The sequence below is a fragment of the Coccinella septempunctata genome, chromosome 7 (genome assembly GCF_907165205.1).
Source record: "Coccinella septempunctata chromosome 7, icCocSept1.1, whole genome shotgun sequence".
NCBI lineage: Eukaryota > Metazoa > Arthropoda > Insecta > Coleoptera > Coccinellidae > Coccinella > Coccinella septempunctata.
In genome coordinates this window covers 16,550,969-16,566,003 of record NC_058195.1, presented here as the reverse complement: position 1 = coordinate 16,566,003, position 15,035 = coordinate 16,550,969, and the positions used below count along the sequence as shown (strand labels likewise).

Here is a 15,035-nt window from a genome sequence, read left to right as displayed (position 1 = left end):
AAGTGTAATTCGTCTTCTTGAAAATGTTCCCCCTACTATACAGAAAAAACTGTTTTGACATATCAATATAAAGCAATAATATCCTAAACACTGTGTCAATTTGAAAAGGTACCACAAAAAGAGGCAAACTTTGATTTGTAAGGGGACATTTCATATGTGTACAGTTTCAAGTATTGCAGACTCTTTGAAAATTGTATGAGCAGAACGTTTATTATCTTGTAACTTGTAACTCTACAATGACTCTTCTGGAAAATATACCTTGTCATCCTTCTTTTTTCAATTTCTATAGTAACTTAACTCATATTTTTATCATTGATACTTCAATCACTACATTTTAGAACGGAACAATATGGAAAGGTTACATTTTTGCTATTTTTGAATGGTGGTCCTATAGTGTTGGACCTTTTCAAATTGTATGCATGTCGTAATGAACGTACAGAATCTTCAATTTTGTCTTAGCTTTATCGAATTGATATAATAATTAGGCAGTAACTTCCCATCATTAATCTCCTTCAATATTCAGTTGAATTTGAAATCATGATCCTTCAGTTAGTTTTTAACTAGGGTAGGATGGATTTAATTCAGATAAGCAATTCCAAGTCTGAAAGAACTTGGTCAGAAGTCACTAATTGAAAAGTGCTTCCTCTGATGAATGACAATTTCAACCCAGGGACTTCGGGATCAACTCGAATTCCTCTAATTAATTCTTGAGACAACACCGTCAATACAAACTGATTATATCAGCATTCATGATCTAGTCTGGAGACTTTTCTCTTCTGAAATGAAATTAGAGAACCGCTTCCTTCAGACTTAATTTTATCGGAGCAGGATTTGATTGAATCGTCAAAAAATTAATTCTCCAATTGCAGTTGACAATTGAATACGATTTACATTAAGATGTTATGGTTCAATTTCAAGCAAGAGTTGAGTTTTTTGGTATGAGGTATTTCTAAAAATAATCTGAACGAATATTCAGGAACTCACCTGTAATAATTGAGTACTTGGGCAAAGACTCCAGGATGTCTGTCGAAAAAATATTCGTTCAGAATAGGGTCATAGTTAGCCAGTGCCTCCGTCAGTCTGGACAATCTGGTTGCTGGAATTTTTTTCAATGTCGCCTTGTATGTTTCATGTCGTATCCCTCCCACATTTAGGACTACGCGGTTCTCCGCGTCCATGTTTATCAGATTCATATCCCTGTAACAGAAAAATAATATCAGTGATTTATATCAAAAGCCACAAAAAATACATTTATACGTAATTAGTTTTTTTCAGCTAAGGTGTTCTCAAGACACTCGGGTGAATTATAATAAGATATTTAAAGCCTTTGCATTCAAGATTCAAAGAAAATAAATCCAAGCGTAGCTGGGCCTCTAAGCAGTCTATGTTAGTATTCTCGAAAGGGCAACTTTCCTGAAGAGTGCGATAAAAACAATATCATCGATTTTTTCAACAGACATAAGATTTGGAGTGAGGGACAACACGGTTTTCTAGAAGAAAAATCGACTACAACAGCAATAGCCGAAATTTTCCACAAAATCCTATAGACGAAGGTAAAAAAAATGCAAGCTCTACTCTTGTGATTTGAGTAAAGCTTTCGAAAACATTGACCACCAACAGCTTGGAAACATCTTGGAAACACTCAGATATTATGGCGTACGGGGGATAGCCTTTGATGTAATCTCAAGTTTTCTGGAAAACAGATTTCAACAAGTCCACATTGGAAAAGAAAGATCAGATTGGGAGCGTGTTATCTGTGGTGTACCTCAGGGGTCCGTCTTCGGACTGTTGCTTTTTCTCATCTTCTTGAATGATCTCTACCAGCAAATGCAGAGCAAGATGGCGTGTTAATGTTCGTGAACGATACAAGCTTCGTAGAAGTTGGACCAAATACCGAAGAGTCGCAGAGTAAGGCCAAAACAAAACTGGTTGAAGTCCAACAAAGTTTCAGAGCACACAAATGAAAATGAAGCCTGAAAAACCCAGTCAATATTTTTCTCTGCAAGATCTCCTGAAATAGAACAACTCAAATTTCTTGGAATTCACATACAATCAGATCTGAAGTTCTCCTACCATATAACTGAGCTTAGCAAACAGTTATCAAGGGCAATTTTAGCTTTGAGGAGAATTCAGCAGATAGCTGCGAAAACAACAAACTTTGAAGTTTCCGACTCAGCTCTCTCCGCTCTCATACGGTATATTGGCCTAGGGTAGCAGGCATGGCATGAACAGCGTCTTCACTAAGCATGCCCTCCGAATATTATGTGGTTCTGAGGAAATAGAAAGCTGCAGGCCATTTTGTTCAGGCAAGAAAATATTTTTACTGATTTCTCTCTACATTATTGCCTGCATCACTTTTGTCCATACTCCCAAGGAGGATTTAGTAAAGAACATTTTCAATCATTTTTAGGATACCAGAAATGCGAACAGGTTCTTTCCGTATCATAGTAACACAACTCATTGTGAATTACATACAATAAAAATTTATAGTGAATTGCCATGAATATAAATCTAGCAGCATCCAATATATTGAAATGTTTGTCCATTGTGTATAAGTGTCTTCTATCTCATTCACGCATATTTGTTCGATATTTGTGTAACTCTAAATTTTAATATATTTCATGTTATTGTGGTACTTTATGACCCTCTATGTGAATTTTGATGGGTCAAAATTTTGTTGTACGTTCGATGTAACGGAAAAAATAAACAATTATAAATTAAAAGGACGTAAATCAATTTACGCATTATATTTTATTAGAATATTCCAATTTGGACTTTACGAAAAGGCAGCCAAGAGTCAAGACTTGGTATAGAAACTGATGGAATAGTATGGCGAGCCAAAAGATGGCTCTATCAAAGAGTATCATCGATACTCTTTGGTTCTCTTGAAGTAATTATCTCTGAAGGATCTCATCCGAGATCCAGTGATCACTGGTGATTTCATTTCTACCTACTTTTATCGAGTCCGGACAAGACTTCATTTTATGTAGGTATTTTCCCATTTCATCTCTAATAGGTAATAAGCGAGTAAACTGATACTGTGGAAAGTATAAATTGAAGATTTTTAGTTCAGTGAGCAGCCATTCTGTGAATGGCGACACGTATACAATAAGATGAAGCCTACAGGACATATTTGCTGAAGTGAACTCCTGCGAAAATTACTACTTGAACTCACAAAGGACTCCTCGAAGCCGATAACTGAAAGAACTCACCCAATTAGTTCACTCCAGTGTTGTTAAAACGTCGTATCTGATAAGGCAATTCTTGTCGAGTTTCGAAGCCATGGTGGGGTTACCTCCGATATTCTAGAACAATACAAAGAACCAATTAAACGGTTTTATAGTTTCGAAGCCATTCGATGTGCAATTCAGGTAGAACGGACTTGATTATATTATTCACGCAAATGAATTTATGGGATAAACCGGGCGTATTCCTGCTTGGATATTTGGAATTCAAAGATACACAATAGATTCGTTCGAAGATAATATGTTATTTATTGACAGATAAGGATCTTTCTTTAGTACCTTGATAGAATAGAATCGTTAATTTACTTATTATTGGGACATTTATTTGCCCTGAAGGACAAATTAGAGATTAGAATAGAAATGAAACGACGTTTATGAAAAAACTGATTGATGAATAAGCCAATGAGCAACCGAAAGATTCGAGAGAGTATGGCTATCTAAACAATACAGATCAAGAACTCAGATTGCAAGAGCTTGAGGATGCATTTGGGGTCCATTGGCCAATAACTGAAAGATCATGAAGGAAAAGTAGAAATTTCTTAATAAGAACTATTATGGTTTATTTACAAGTGCACCAGGATATTTGTGGAAATGGTGGAGCTTCCTCCAATAAAGAAAAGTATAATTTTCATTGTGTCTTCTTTCAGATAAAAATCGGCCTTTTGTCTACTTTACACCGCATCGCTATTTCAATTAGATCCCAAAAATATGCTGCAAAACTTCTTATTTTACTTGATACACGGTTTAACATGATAGGTTACAAAATTTTGCAGATAAAGTTTATCGTTCCAGTAAATTATCAAGAGGAAAATACTTGTTTAGGGAACTTAAGTAGAAGAAACCACTTTATGTGATGACCAACGTTTGGCAAATTTATTTTTGCATTATCAGGGCTATAGAAAAACCACGATATATCAGAAACATCTTACAGCACAACCCAAAAACAAATAAAAAATAAAACTAAATTAAAACCAACTGCTTTAGTCGAACATAAAAAAGAGACTGGGCATAACTTCAACTTTGATGAAGTTAAAATTTTCGCTTCACGATCTAATTATAAAAAAAGATTATTACAGGAGTTTAAAATAGATCCAAATTTTGTCAACGAAAAATATGACCTTGATGGACTTAGTCACTTAGTTCCTCATATTTTAATTTGATAGGAATAATGAGCATGCTGTCACTCCTTTGTTTTTTGGTAGACGGATGCCTGATCATTGTTCGATTTCATCTCTCCTAGAATGTTATTCTACTGTTTTATTTTTGACTGTGATATTTCAATACCAAAGAAAGCACAACTGTGAATGTGAGTATTTTGAGAAAATTTCATTTTTATATTAATTCTATTTATATTTATGTTATTTATATTTAAATTTCTGTTCTCAATGATCGTACTTGGTTTTCGATTAGTTGAAATTTGTTTTCACTTGTTTCGTTGTAATATAATTTTGTGATTTTTCTAAAGCCCTGATGATGCAAAAATAAATTTGAGGAACGTTGGCCATCACATAAAGTGGTTGCCTTTACTTACGTTCCCTAACCCAAAAACTATTTTCCTCTTGATAATTTTTTCAGAACGCCCATTTTCAGCTCAAAAATGAGATGTTTGATACATGACGAAGACAAAAAAATACTTGTTATCTCCAAAACAGCCAATAACAGCAACTAAATATCTTCAGCGCATTTTCAATCCTTTGGACGAATCAGATAATATTGACTACTTGAAGACAGTATACGTCTAAATGATCTGAAAGGACAACTTATTGTTACTCAGGTAACACAGGTACCCTTTTCGACCACTTTCATTCGAAATAAATAAATAAATAAATACTTTATTTTTCAACAGGCTCTATAGACGCAATTATAACACAACGATGGTATCTTACATCTATATAAATGATAAGGAATCAAAAAAAAAACAAAAATATACACATAATATGGATTTATAAATTCGAAATTGCCATTGTTTTCATTTTTTCTTCAACAAATATATTATTGAATGTATTCCACAATTAAACCATAATCGGTCCTTCGAACTTGTGAAATATTAAAATTATGACTTAAATTTACATCCAAAGTTCCAACTTGAATATAGCAGCAATGAGTCCGGTCCTGAGTTTTGCCAAATTTTAATATTCTGTTTTATTGAAACTAGCAACTTAAATCTGATATAAAATTTTCAGTCAAATCGATCGAAAATAAAGGAGTTATAGCGAAACGATAATTCGAGAAATTTGGGAAAACCTCCTTTATTTCGGAAAAAAGTACCTATGACATACATAAGGTATTTTCGTACTAAGCTCAATGCCCTCTAGTCACGGTTTTCGTTTGTCCGTTTACTCGTGAAACACCCTATATAGACAGAAGTCTTGAAGGCTTGAAGTACTGCTTTTGGGCTCCAAACAGCAACGCTTTCAAGTCCCTCCTGAATCTAGGTAGACGAACTGATTTGGCATCTGCATTTCGGCAGCACAAATTGATTCTTCAGTTGATTGACAGGAAAGCACAAATTGAATTTACTGCACATCGGAATAAAAAAAAGGGGATCTACGAAGAGCGTTAAATACGTTGTGTAGCCAAATAGAAACACGCAAAATCTACTATTGATCCTAGGAACATGAAAGTTCAGCTGAGACAACAGGCCTGGAGAGTCATTGAGGTAATTCACCAACTCTTATATGAACACACCAGCGTAAGTTCTCTTGCCTTCTAGAGAAGCACATGGAAACGCCTCAACAATAATGTATTCTCCACACCATGCCGAGGATAGACTCCAGTGACTCTGAACGAATGGTACTTCATGAATTGACGCTGAACCGATTCGATAGACTAGATATGAACTGCATAAATTGGCGACCAAACAAGGTTGCCTTACATACGCATCATACAGAGATAAAACTTTTCTCGGTCTTGAAATCATTTCAACTTCTGCATATAATTCCTATAGCAGACGAAACACTCATCTCCTATACAAAAGAAAATTTTTTATCGAAAAGAGTCAGTCATATTTAACTCATTAACACAATTATTGATTGAATAGGGAAAGTTGACAGAGCTGTGCTTAGCAGAGAAAATTCAATTTTAATTTTGAATGGGATCTTTGCATGTGCCATCGATATTAAAGGATAAACTGAAAGTTCCTATACCTTTCAGCTTTAATAGATTAATGAACTCTCTAGCTGTTTACTTCATTCTTCAAATAAAGCAAAGTCATCTTCAAATAAGACAACGAATCTGAGGGTAGCTTATTATAGAACAAGCCCATTACAGTTATGTGAACAAGAAATCTTCCACGTTCAGCAAGAAGGTCATGTTGGTTTATTCTACTTATCAGGTCTTGACTTGACATGTAATACGATAGTATTGACCAAACAGACTATGTTACAAAGGGGCGATGTGCCCCACAATCCTCAAATCATGCGCAACCGCATGAAACCGTTCTTTCAACGATTTCTTGGAAGCGTGAAGACATAAAATATGTCCCATTTTCAATGAGCGGATGGCAAGTAAAGCACGATCTGCGTTTCTTCATTCGGAAGGGGAATTGGATGATATAGTTATTTTTATTTCAGTTAGGAGTTACGAATTACATTGAAACGACTGTGTTTTTCAGCAAACAGGATTTTGCGAATTATACTTCATTTTCGATAGGTTGGTTTTGATTTGAAATAACTGATGATTGAGTATAAGTATAATCTTCGGTATTTACTTATATGTGTTGTTTATACCAATCTTTGTTTGCTTAAGTTTCACAATAAATAAGTTTTCCCTATATTCTATTGAATATTGGGAAAACTAATCATCTATTCTTTTAGGAAACAGAAACGTGAAATTAGCTAGGGCTAATTTTACGAATTGGACTTAGGGGTCGGTAAGTTCTTGAAAATTTCAAGATCTTGTCTTGATTTCAAGAGAAGAAGTAATTTCAGAATCAGAAAACAACACAAGCAATATTATGTCAACCAAGAGTTCTTGTCAAGAAAATTTGGAAATATCTAGTCTAACCATGAATACGCTAAAACGTGTTAAATTGTGAAAAAGATAACATATTTTACATAACATTAAATACCTAGTTCTATTCATTGCACCCATTTTCAGCTAGAAAAATGTGAATTGAAAATATTCAATGATAATCTTTTGGGAACTAATATTGGAATAAGATTTACAATTTTCGCATTCAGGCATAGGTACACAATTTTTATGTTTATGCAAACATGGAATAATTTTGACTTTATTATTTTCGCCGTTGGTTCTTGTGTCCACCTGAATTTCGAAAGAATAACAGAATTTCTTTCTGTCAATATTGCCACTATACTCCATTCACTTATTCATTCACTTATTTTAGCACTCGGTTGGCCATGGAAATTTGACACATTTCACTCTGTATAGTACGAAAATGTGAAGTTATGAAGCTTGTCAAAACATTTTTGGGTTTTGAATCAGCGCTATGTTGCCCGTTTTATGAAAAGGTTCTGTTATTACGTATTTTATCACAATGTCGAATCTCTTCGGAAAATTTGTGACGAACATAATTGACGTTTATACAAACTGATTGAAGGCATACAAAATCCAGTTATTTGCATGGAAAATACAAGAGATCATTATAATATCATAATATGCACTAGCTTGAGGAGAGTTAAAGTTCTTTATTTTCTCTGGCTAAAATTTGAATACGTTACATCAGTTGTAGATTTCAAAAATATTAACCCGAATATGAAATGCATATGATGCAGTGGTTGGGAATGGGTATCTGCCGAAGGAAATACAGATAATTGCAAGACTGTTAAATTCTTCAACAAAAATCATCTTGCATATATATATAAGTAAAAGGAATTAAAGGAAGGTTAAAGATAAGATGAACTTCACCTTTGAAAAAAAATTTCACATGAATAAACAATTAACAGGCCACTGGCGCGTATTTGTGGCTGTTCATCTTAATACATTGATATAATAATAAAAATTAGGTATTTAAGACATTAACAATGTATAGGACAATACAAATGAAAAATAGAAATATCAATTTTCGGGAACTTATTCAACGATGACATTCATGGAAAATCCTGTAGTAAGCTTTTCGCATTAATTCACTCAAACATAAAATTCTCAAATGCCACCACTTTTTTGGGTCTCCCAATAAAAGTCTTTGTCATCCTTTTTATTCACAATCTGAAATATAAGTCGTTTAGATTCAGATGAAACATTATATAAATTCCCTTACATTGAATATGTTCGCTACCGTCTGACGTATTGTGGATTTTAGAATATCAGGGTATAACTATTTGAATGAGCGGACCTGAATTCTAAATAGCACTTCCTGAAACCCTCCTGTCTCTTTTTCAATCACTTTCGGCATTTTCGTAATAAAAATTGATATTAGTTGTGGCAACGGCGTTATGGCATTAACGACATTTCATGATTGCCAACCTTACTCCGTTCTGGTTACAAAAACTTGAGAAAATCATTTCATGGCCAACCGACTGCTGAAATAATTGTGAATGGAGTATATAGTACCTACCACTATCTTGCATGGGTGAATGCTGCCATTTTCGCAGCTACCCTTTCAGATTTAGATTAATCATTTTTATTCGGATCAGTTGAAATTAGGTACTTCAGTTTCACTGATAATTTTATATTTTCACTAAAACCTTTCTCTCTTTTTCTTGTTAATGAATATTCTGAATCAGAATCATAGCCAAATGGCTCAGCAGATGTTTTGTTTACTAAAAGTCAATATCACTTATGGTAAAATAAGACTACTTTTTTGTGAGTAGGTACATATATAGAGATAAGTTGCAATTCAGTTCAAATCCGATTGGAATGGTAATGACGTAGAAGGTGGAAAAGTCAAGTTCAATTGACAAAACTAGGTCCGTTAGCAGTAGTGTTTCCATAGACAACAGTAATAGATAAAAATAAAAAAAAAATAACTCAAAACAACTTCAACTTTTACCTGTATATTGTAACGATATTTATATTTTTTTTAAAAAATATGTATATATCGGTACGATTTCAAACAGGATATTATAGCTCTTAAAATTCATGTATCATCAGTAAGTAAATAACAATAAACTGACATTATCTTAAAAGAACCAAATATAATAATTATCTCAAATCAAGCACAACGATATAAAATATTGGTAATTTATATAAATTGAACCAATATTTATGTAACGAAGTCGTAACGCTTTGATTTTTATCTCTTTTAACTAGCAGTATTATAAGAATGAAAATATTGTGTTGTAGCTAAAGTGCAAAAAAACACACTATGAAAGACTATTTGATAGAAAATAGTGTTGTTTTCGTCAGTCTGCAGAAATATCGATTTACTATACAGATTCGACAGCTGGAATTTTATAGAGGTATATCGGTATACCGAAAGATAAAATATTGACCAAAAATAACGATATATCTAACTGAAGATTTTGTCAACAACCCTGCCTGTTAGCACGAAACGCAATGAAAAGTTCGCCGGGGAATCACCATGTACGGTGTCATTAGTCAATCAGGAAATTTCAAGATCGTGAAAATTCTTGAGTAAAGACAATATTTAATACCTATGTCAACAAAACGTCAAGGTAAGTTTTTTTTAATTTTTTCACTTTTTCTCAAGACAAGACAGGAAGTATGTCATCGACAAGAATTCATGTCTTGTCGACCCCTTCATTTCTTTCTGCTGTGGAAGTTTATAGATTTCTTCTCAGACCACTTGGTCCAACAACCATGTATTACTGTTAATACACTGCATCCTACGCAAATGGAAATCTCTGACTGAAAAACCGGCTTCTCGCATCTTCTCGAGAAATACGCTTCCTTTCGGATTCAATCAAATTATTGAAGGCGAACGGATGGATTTTTTGTACGTCTGAGCACATGTCAAAGACTTTATTTGAAAAGTACTGTATACATCATTCATAATGAATGTGGAACCCACTTCATGTCGTGGATTTTTTTCTGATGGATTCGTCCATCAACAGAGGTATTTTTCGAGATGGATCACCGGAGGAATCGAAAAGTTCTCCTTCTACGAGCATCAAGAGATTCGTCAGTGATGAAGCCGCATTGCGCGTCCACAGAAGAGAGAAGCATACGATACTAGGTACGGCTCATAAAAATGGTCGTATATTTTTCAATTTCGTGGAGAATGAAATTGTGGAAACATTTATATTTTCCAGTTATGATGTGAATTTAGGGTTTCACATTTCCTTCGCAATTCTTTGGAGTTTTTCACTCCAAGTTGAAATTTATCGATAGGGTATGTAGGGTGTGGCTTCCCCCGCACACAAAAAAATTTCGTTTCTTTCGTTATATTTTCAGGGATATAGCACAACTGCTTGAATTAATTTTATTGAGTTGAATCAGATTCTGTTATGATCGAATTAGTTGATGTTTGATGAATATATCGATTCTTGATTTTATCAAGAATTAAAAAAAAATGAAGAAGCTGTCCATGAAATCCTTCCTTAGACAACACAATTGGGAAATCTTACAGCCTCACTTGAACCTCAAAAACACGAATACTATTCCAAAATCAATATTTCCAGTGAAAACTATCGAAGAACATCTTGAGGAATTCTTGAATGGTGTAGCGGTCTGAGCAACGTGGACGTGCCATATTTATATTTAAATCAGCTGCTGTTTTATTTTGGCACAAATGTATTAATTATTTTACTAACATTAGTGTAAGCTCATGTGGTGCATATTTATAATTGTTACCTGGCTGTTGAACTAATAATTTCGATGGCTAATTGGTCAGTTGTTAAATAAAGTGAGTTTATATTTAGGTATTATTATTATTGATTTTTTCAACGCATTGGTACGATGTGAGACGGCTGCTCCTTGGTTTGTCACGGAAAAATTTATCCAAATCTGAAATGGAAAATCATCACCGAATGTGTGAGTAGAAGACCAGGTAAGCTATTCGAAGCAGTGTAGGATCGAGCTCAGGGCAGTAGCGGACTACGACCACCGCTAGTTGGGGAGCCCAAGAGGAAAATTCAGGATTCACTCGAGCGTGTCAGATTAATATAAGGGGTGATACCTTGGACCCTGTTGAGTACCTCTACCAAAAGTAAGACCTGTATGTTGGGGAGATTTTCTAGGACAGCCAGTCAGAATAGTAAAACAAAAAACGATCATTGTAAATATACTCGAGCGTGTCAGATTGAGAAATATGTGGTTGATTACATGTTGAAAAGTATATATACTAAGTGACAAAAAACTGCAACACCCAGAAGGAGCTCTTTGAATTTCGAATTTTTTTTTGGTAAAACATAGATAATATAATAAGGAGTAAATGATTAAAATTTGAAGCAAAAAAAACGAAGGGTTTACAATTTTTCTATTAAATTTGTTGATAATGTGTTTGTCCAACGCGGTTATCTATACACCCCTCAATACGTCTTGGCATTGATGCAAGAAGATGGTCTATTTCTCTCTGAGGGATACTATCACAAGTTACCTGTTCTTCATATCTCAGAGCCACCAAAGTACGTGGGGGCTGGGGTAAATTTCCAAGCCTTACCCATGATGTCCCAAACACGCCCATAGGCGAAAGATCAGGGGATCTGGGCGGCCATGTCAAAAGATGCACATGGGCCGCTTCAAAAAAGTTTAAACTAACTTTGGCAGCATGAGGTCGAGCATTATCTTGCTGAAATATTGGATTCTCGAGCCGGTTAAGGTAAGGGGGAACATATTGCTTCACTATTTCCTGAAGGTAACGCAGCGCTGTCATGTTACCTCGAATAAAGACTAAAGGTGACCTACTTCCATGTGCAATAGCGCCCCATAACATAACACCTACTTTTCGATGTACATGACGCTCAACATCAAAATGAGGTTCATGTCTTTCTCCTCGACGTCGTCTTACCCTTTTTCGGCCATCATGTGCACCCAAGGAGAATCGAGATGATTCTGATGACATTCCATATTTCAATGTTGTCGTTCTCTGCACCACTGTAATCGTTGCCGTCGATGCTTAACCGTAAGTGGTAACACAAGATGGGGTCGATAATGCTGCAGTCCAAAAGACCTTATACGGCGGTGAACCGTTCGTACAGTTACAGAATGGCCTTGTTCTCCTAACCACTCATCAGCCAAAGATCGAGTTGTCGCAAATCGGTCTCTAATGGCCATAAGTCTTAGACGCCGATCTGGAACTTCATTTGTGGCCCTTCGAAGTTTGGTGCCTACACTTCTTCGATTTTTGGCATTATCAAACCACGCTTGACAACATCTCATGACTGTAGTTGGATTTCTGTTCGTACGGTTACCGGAAATGACAACCCCGCCTCCCATATACTAATAATTCGACCTCTTTCAAATTCACTTAGCTGGCGATAAATTCTGCGAACAGTACTCTAGGCATTTCAACAACAACAAAACATCGACTTTGGATCTTCTCGAACAGCTGGTTTGTTGTGAAATTTAAAATATTTGCAAAAAAACACTATAATATTTTTGTAACAAAAAATGTTTTCATAAAAAAACTTTCACGATTTTTTTTTCCGAATTTTAATAATTTACTCCTTTCTATACCTACTATCTATGTTTCGCTAGAAAATAAATAAAATTCAAACAGCTCCTTAGATATGGGTGTTGCAGTTTCTTTGTCAGTTAGTGTTTTCTCATAATCTGACAGTTTGAGCTTGCCGAAAATGTGTGGGGGGCGTCAAAAAAAAGTAATGTGTACATTCCCAAGCGTGGTGGCTTTTTTTCTCAGTAGTTTCACTGCTTTTGTTGTTGAATTCTATAGACATAACTGAGATATCCAGCACCCAGCATTCCGTGACGAACTGATATGATTCCCAGTGTTACAACTTCTCGAATAAACGAAACTGTGTACTCTTCTGGAGTCGATTTATTTTATTATTTCCCCGAATTTTTCCCATCCAAACAACGAGCTACGCTATCGTGGAGATATCTTCCATTTCTAGAAGGCGCATCTCTTACTTGTACTAAAACCGCTACTCTGAAAAGTTTTCCACTTCAACTCAACGTAGTCTCATTCAGTTCACCGTAAATAAAAGCGAAGTGTTATTGCTCTAAGCAATACAAACAAAAATCCATATATCTTGGAGCTTTGTACCTTCAATCGTGTCTTTCAACCTCGTTCCCCTTTTTCTTCCACCAATTCATCATGCATGCTTCAATCGGAATTTTCATTAGATCGTACTTCAAAGGCACTCTCGTTCCAGTCGCTCGGGAGTTGACAGAAATCAATATTTCAGTACAATTCAAACTGACGCTTTGCCGAAAGAACTCTTGTTTGATTGAGTAATTTTAGTTTATAGTAATTCGTTCCACACCTGAATGAAATATTGACAAAACAATTAACTACAGTTGTATCCTTTACACTGTCAAATATTTTTTCTGCTTTACCCAATTTGAATGAGGCAAGCTTTTGCTGCAATATTCTAAGAATTAGATGGAACAGTTTCCTTTCAAAGGGAGGATCACGTCTCAAGGTTTCATATAAACTGGAAAAAATACTCTTTCCGTCGACCTAAACAAAAAATGACATATTAATTTACGAACGAAAAGCACTTTTAAGGAAGAGAGGAATTTCGCCCAAAGTGCGGAACGCATTTCTTTCAGATCACAAGAATCCAAACAATCTGAGGTGGTTAGAAAAGTTCTTGGTAAAAATTTTAACCGATGTCCACTATTTTCATACAAGAGACATGAATCTTGAACGGATGGTGGTATTATGTTTTTTTTTTTTTGTAAAAAGGTTTTACCTGTTTCAGTTATATGAATAAAGCAACGTAAGTATTTCAATATTAGCCTAGAGCTGTGAATTGGTATAAACTTTTGTTTTGTCGTCCTGAATATTGTCTCAAAAGTCACCAATGCTATCGTGTCCGCGTCTTAAGATATTGAAGGTCAAAGGTCATAAAAATTGTTTTTTCGCGAATATCTCGGTTCCTATTGCATAAATGAGATTTGCGACCATTATTAAAAATATATAGTATAAACTTTTCCACAACTTTTGGTTGAACATTTTTTTCATACGATCAACCGTGTTTGGGGTAGAGCGTGAAGAGTGCGCAGCGTACAGTCATATAATATGGGGTAATGCAAGGTGAAGCGAGAGATACGGTTTTCAGTACGTTGCATAAAGTCAATTATTTACTGAAAAAGTATAAGTATTGAACAATATGTACTAACTATTAATTATTTATATTCAACTTTTAAACAATACTATATTATTGAGTTTTGTTGGTTTTTATTTATAATAGAATTGTAAATGGATGTTAGTCATCTTCTTCTACTTTGTCTTTTTCTTCTTCTTGTCGCTCAAAAATATTGAATTCATTTTCATCCTCATTTATCGGCCAGATTCATCTCCAAACCTTCCAGAATATCAGGATCGTATGTGCTTTTATCGGGATACTTGTACATGTTGGAGTGTTGAGGCAAGCTTGTCCATTGCACTGGCCACAAGCTAAAGAACATTGTAGTCCTGATTTTCTGCATCCACAGCGAAAACCACAACAATTTTTGAAATCGCAAAAAAATATTTTCGGTAGTTCGGCTGGAGGTAATTCAGTTCTTATAGGCTCTAGGATTTCATTCTCAAGAATCCAGCCCCATTCTTGAGGTTCTAAGTTTTTCCCTAACCAAGTTTGAATCTGGTAGTACACACGATTTATATGTTGATGAGCTGCTACACTTGTTGGTGGAAGTGTTGACAATAGGGAATAGTCCTTCTGACGAAAATGATGTATTTTTTATGACATATTTTTGAAACGTCACATTTTGAAATAACCATTTCAACCATTTCCCAAA

General features: G+C 34.9%; 1 protein-coding gene across 3 annotated transcripts in view; it reads right to left on the bottom strand.

The window, feature by feature from the left end:
- The window catches only part of LOC123317365 (potassium voltage-gated channel protein Shaw-like), a 193,511-nt gene that overhangs the window by 57,446 nt on the left and 121,030 nt on the right, over positions 1 to 15,035 (bottom strand). For all 3 annotated transcript variants that reach the window (XM_044903853.1, XM_044903855.1, XM_044903854.1), the window contains exons 3-4: positions 3,213 to 3,305; positions 985 to 1,197 (exon numbers count right to left, since the gene is read on the bottom strand). In XM_044903853.1, coding sequence (XP_044759788.1) covers positions 985 to 1,193 — 209 coding nt within the window. In that variant the 5' untranslated portion in view covers positions 1,194 to 1,197; positions 3,213 to 3,305. The remainder of the gene's footprint in view (positions 1 to 984; positions 1,198 to 3,212; positions 3,306 to 15,035) is intronic.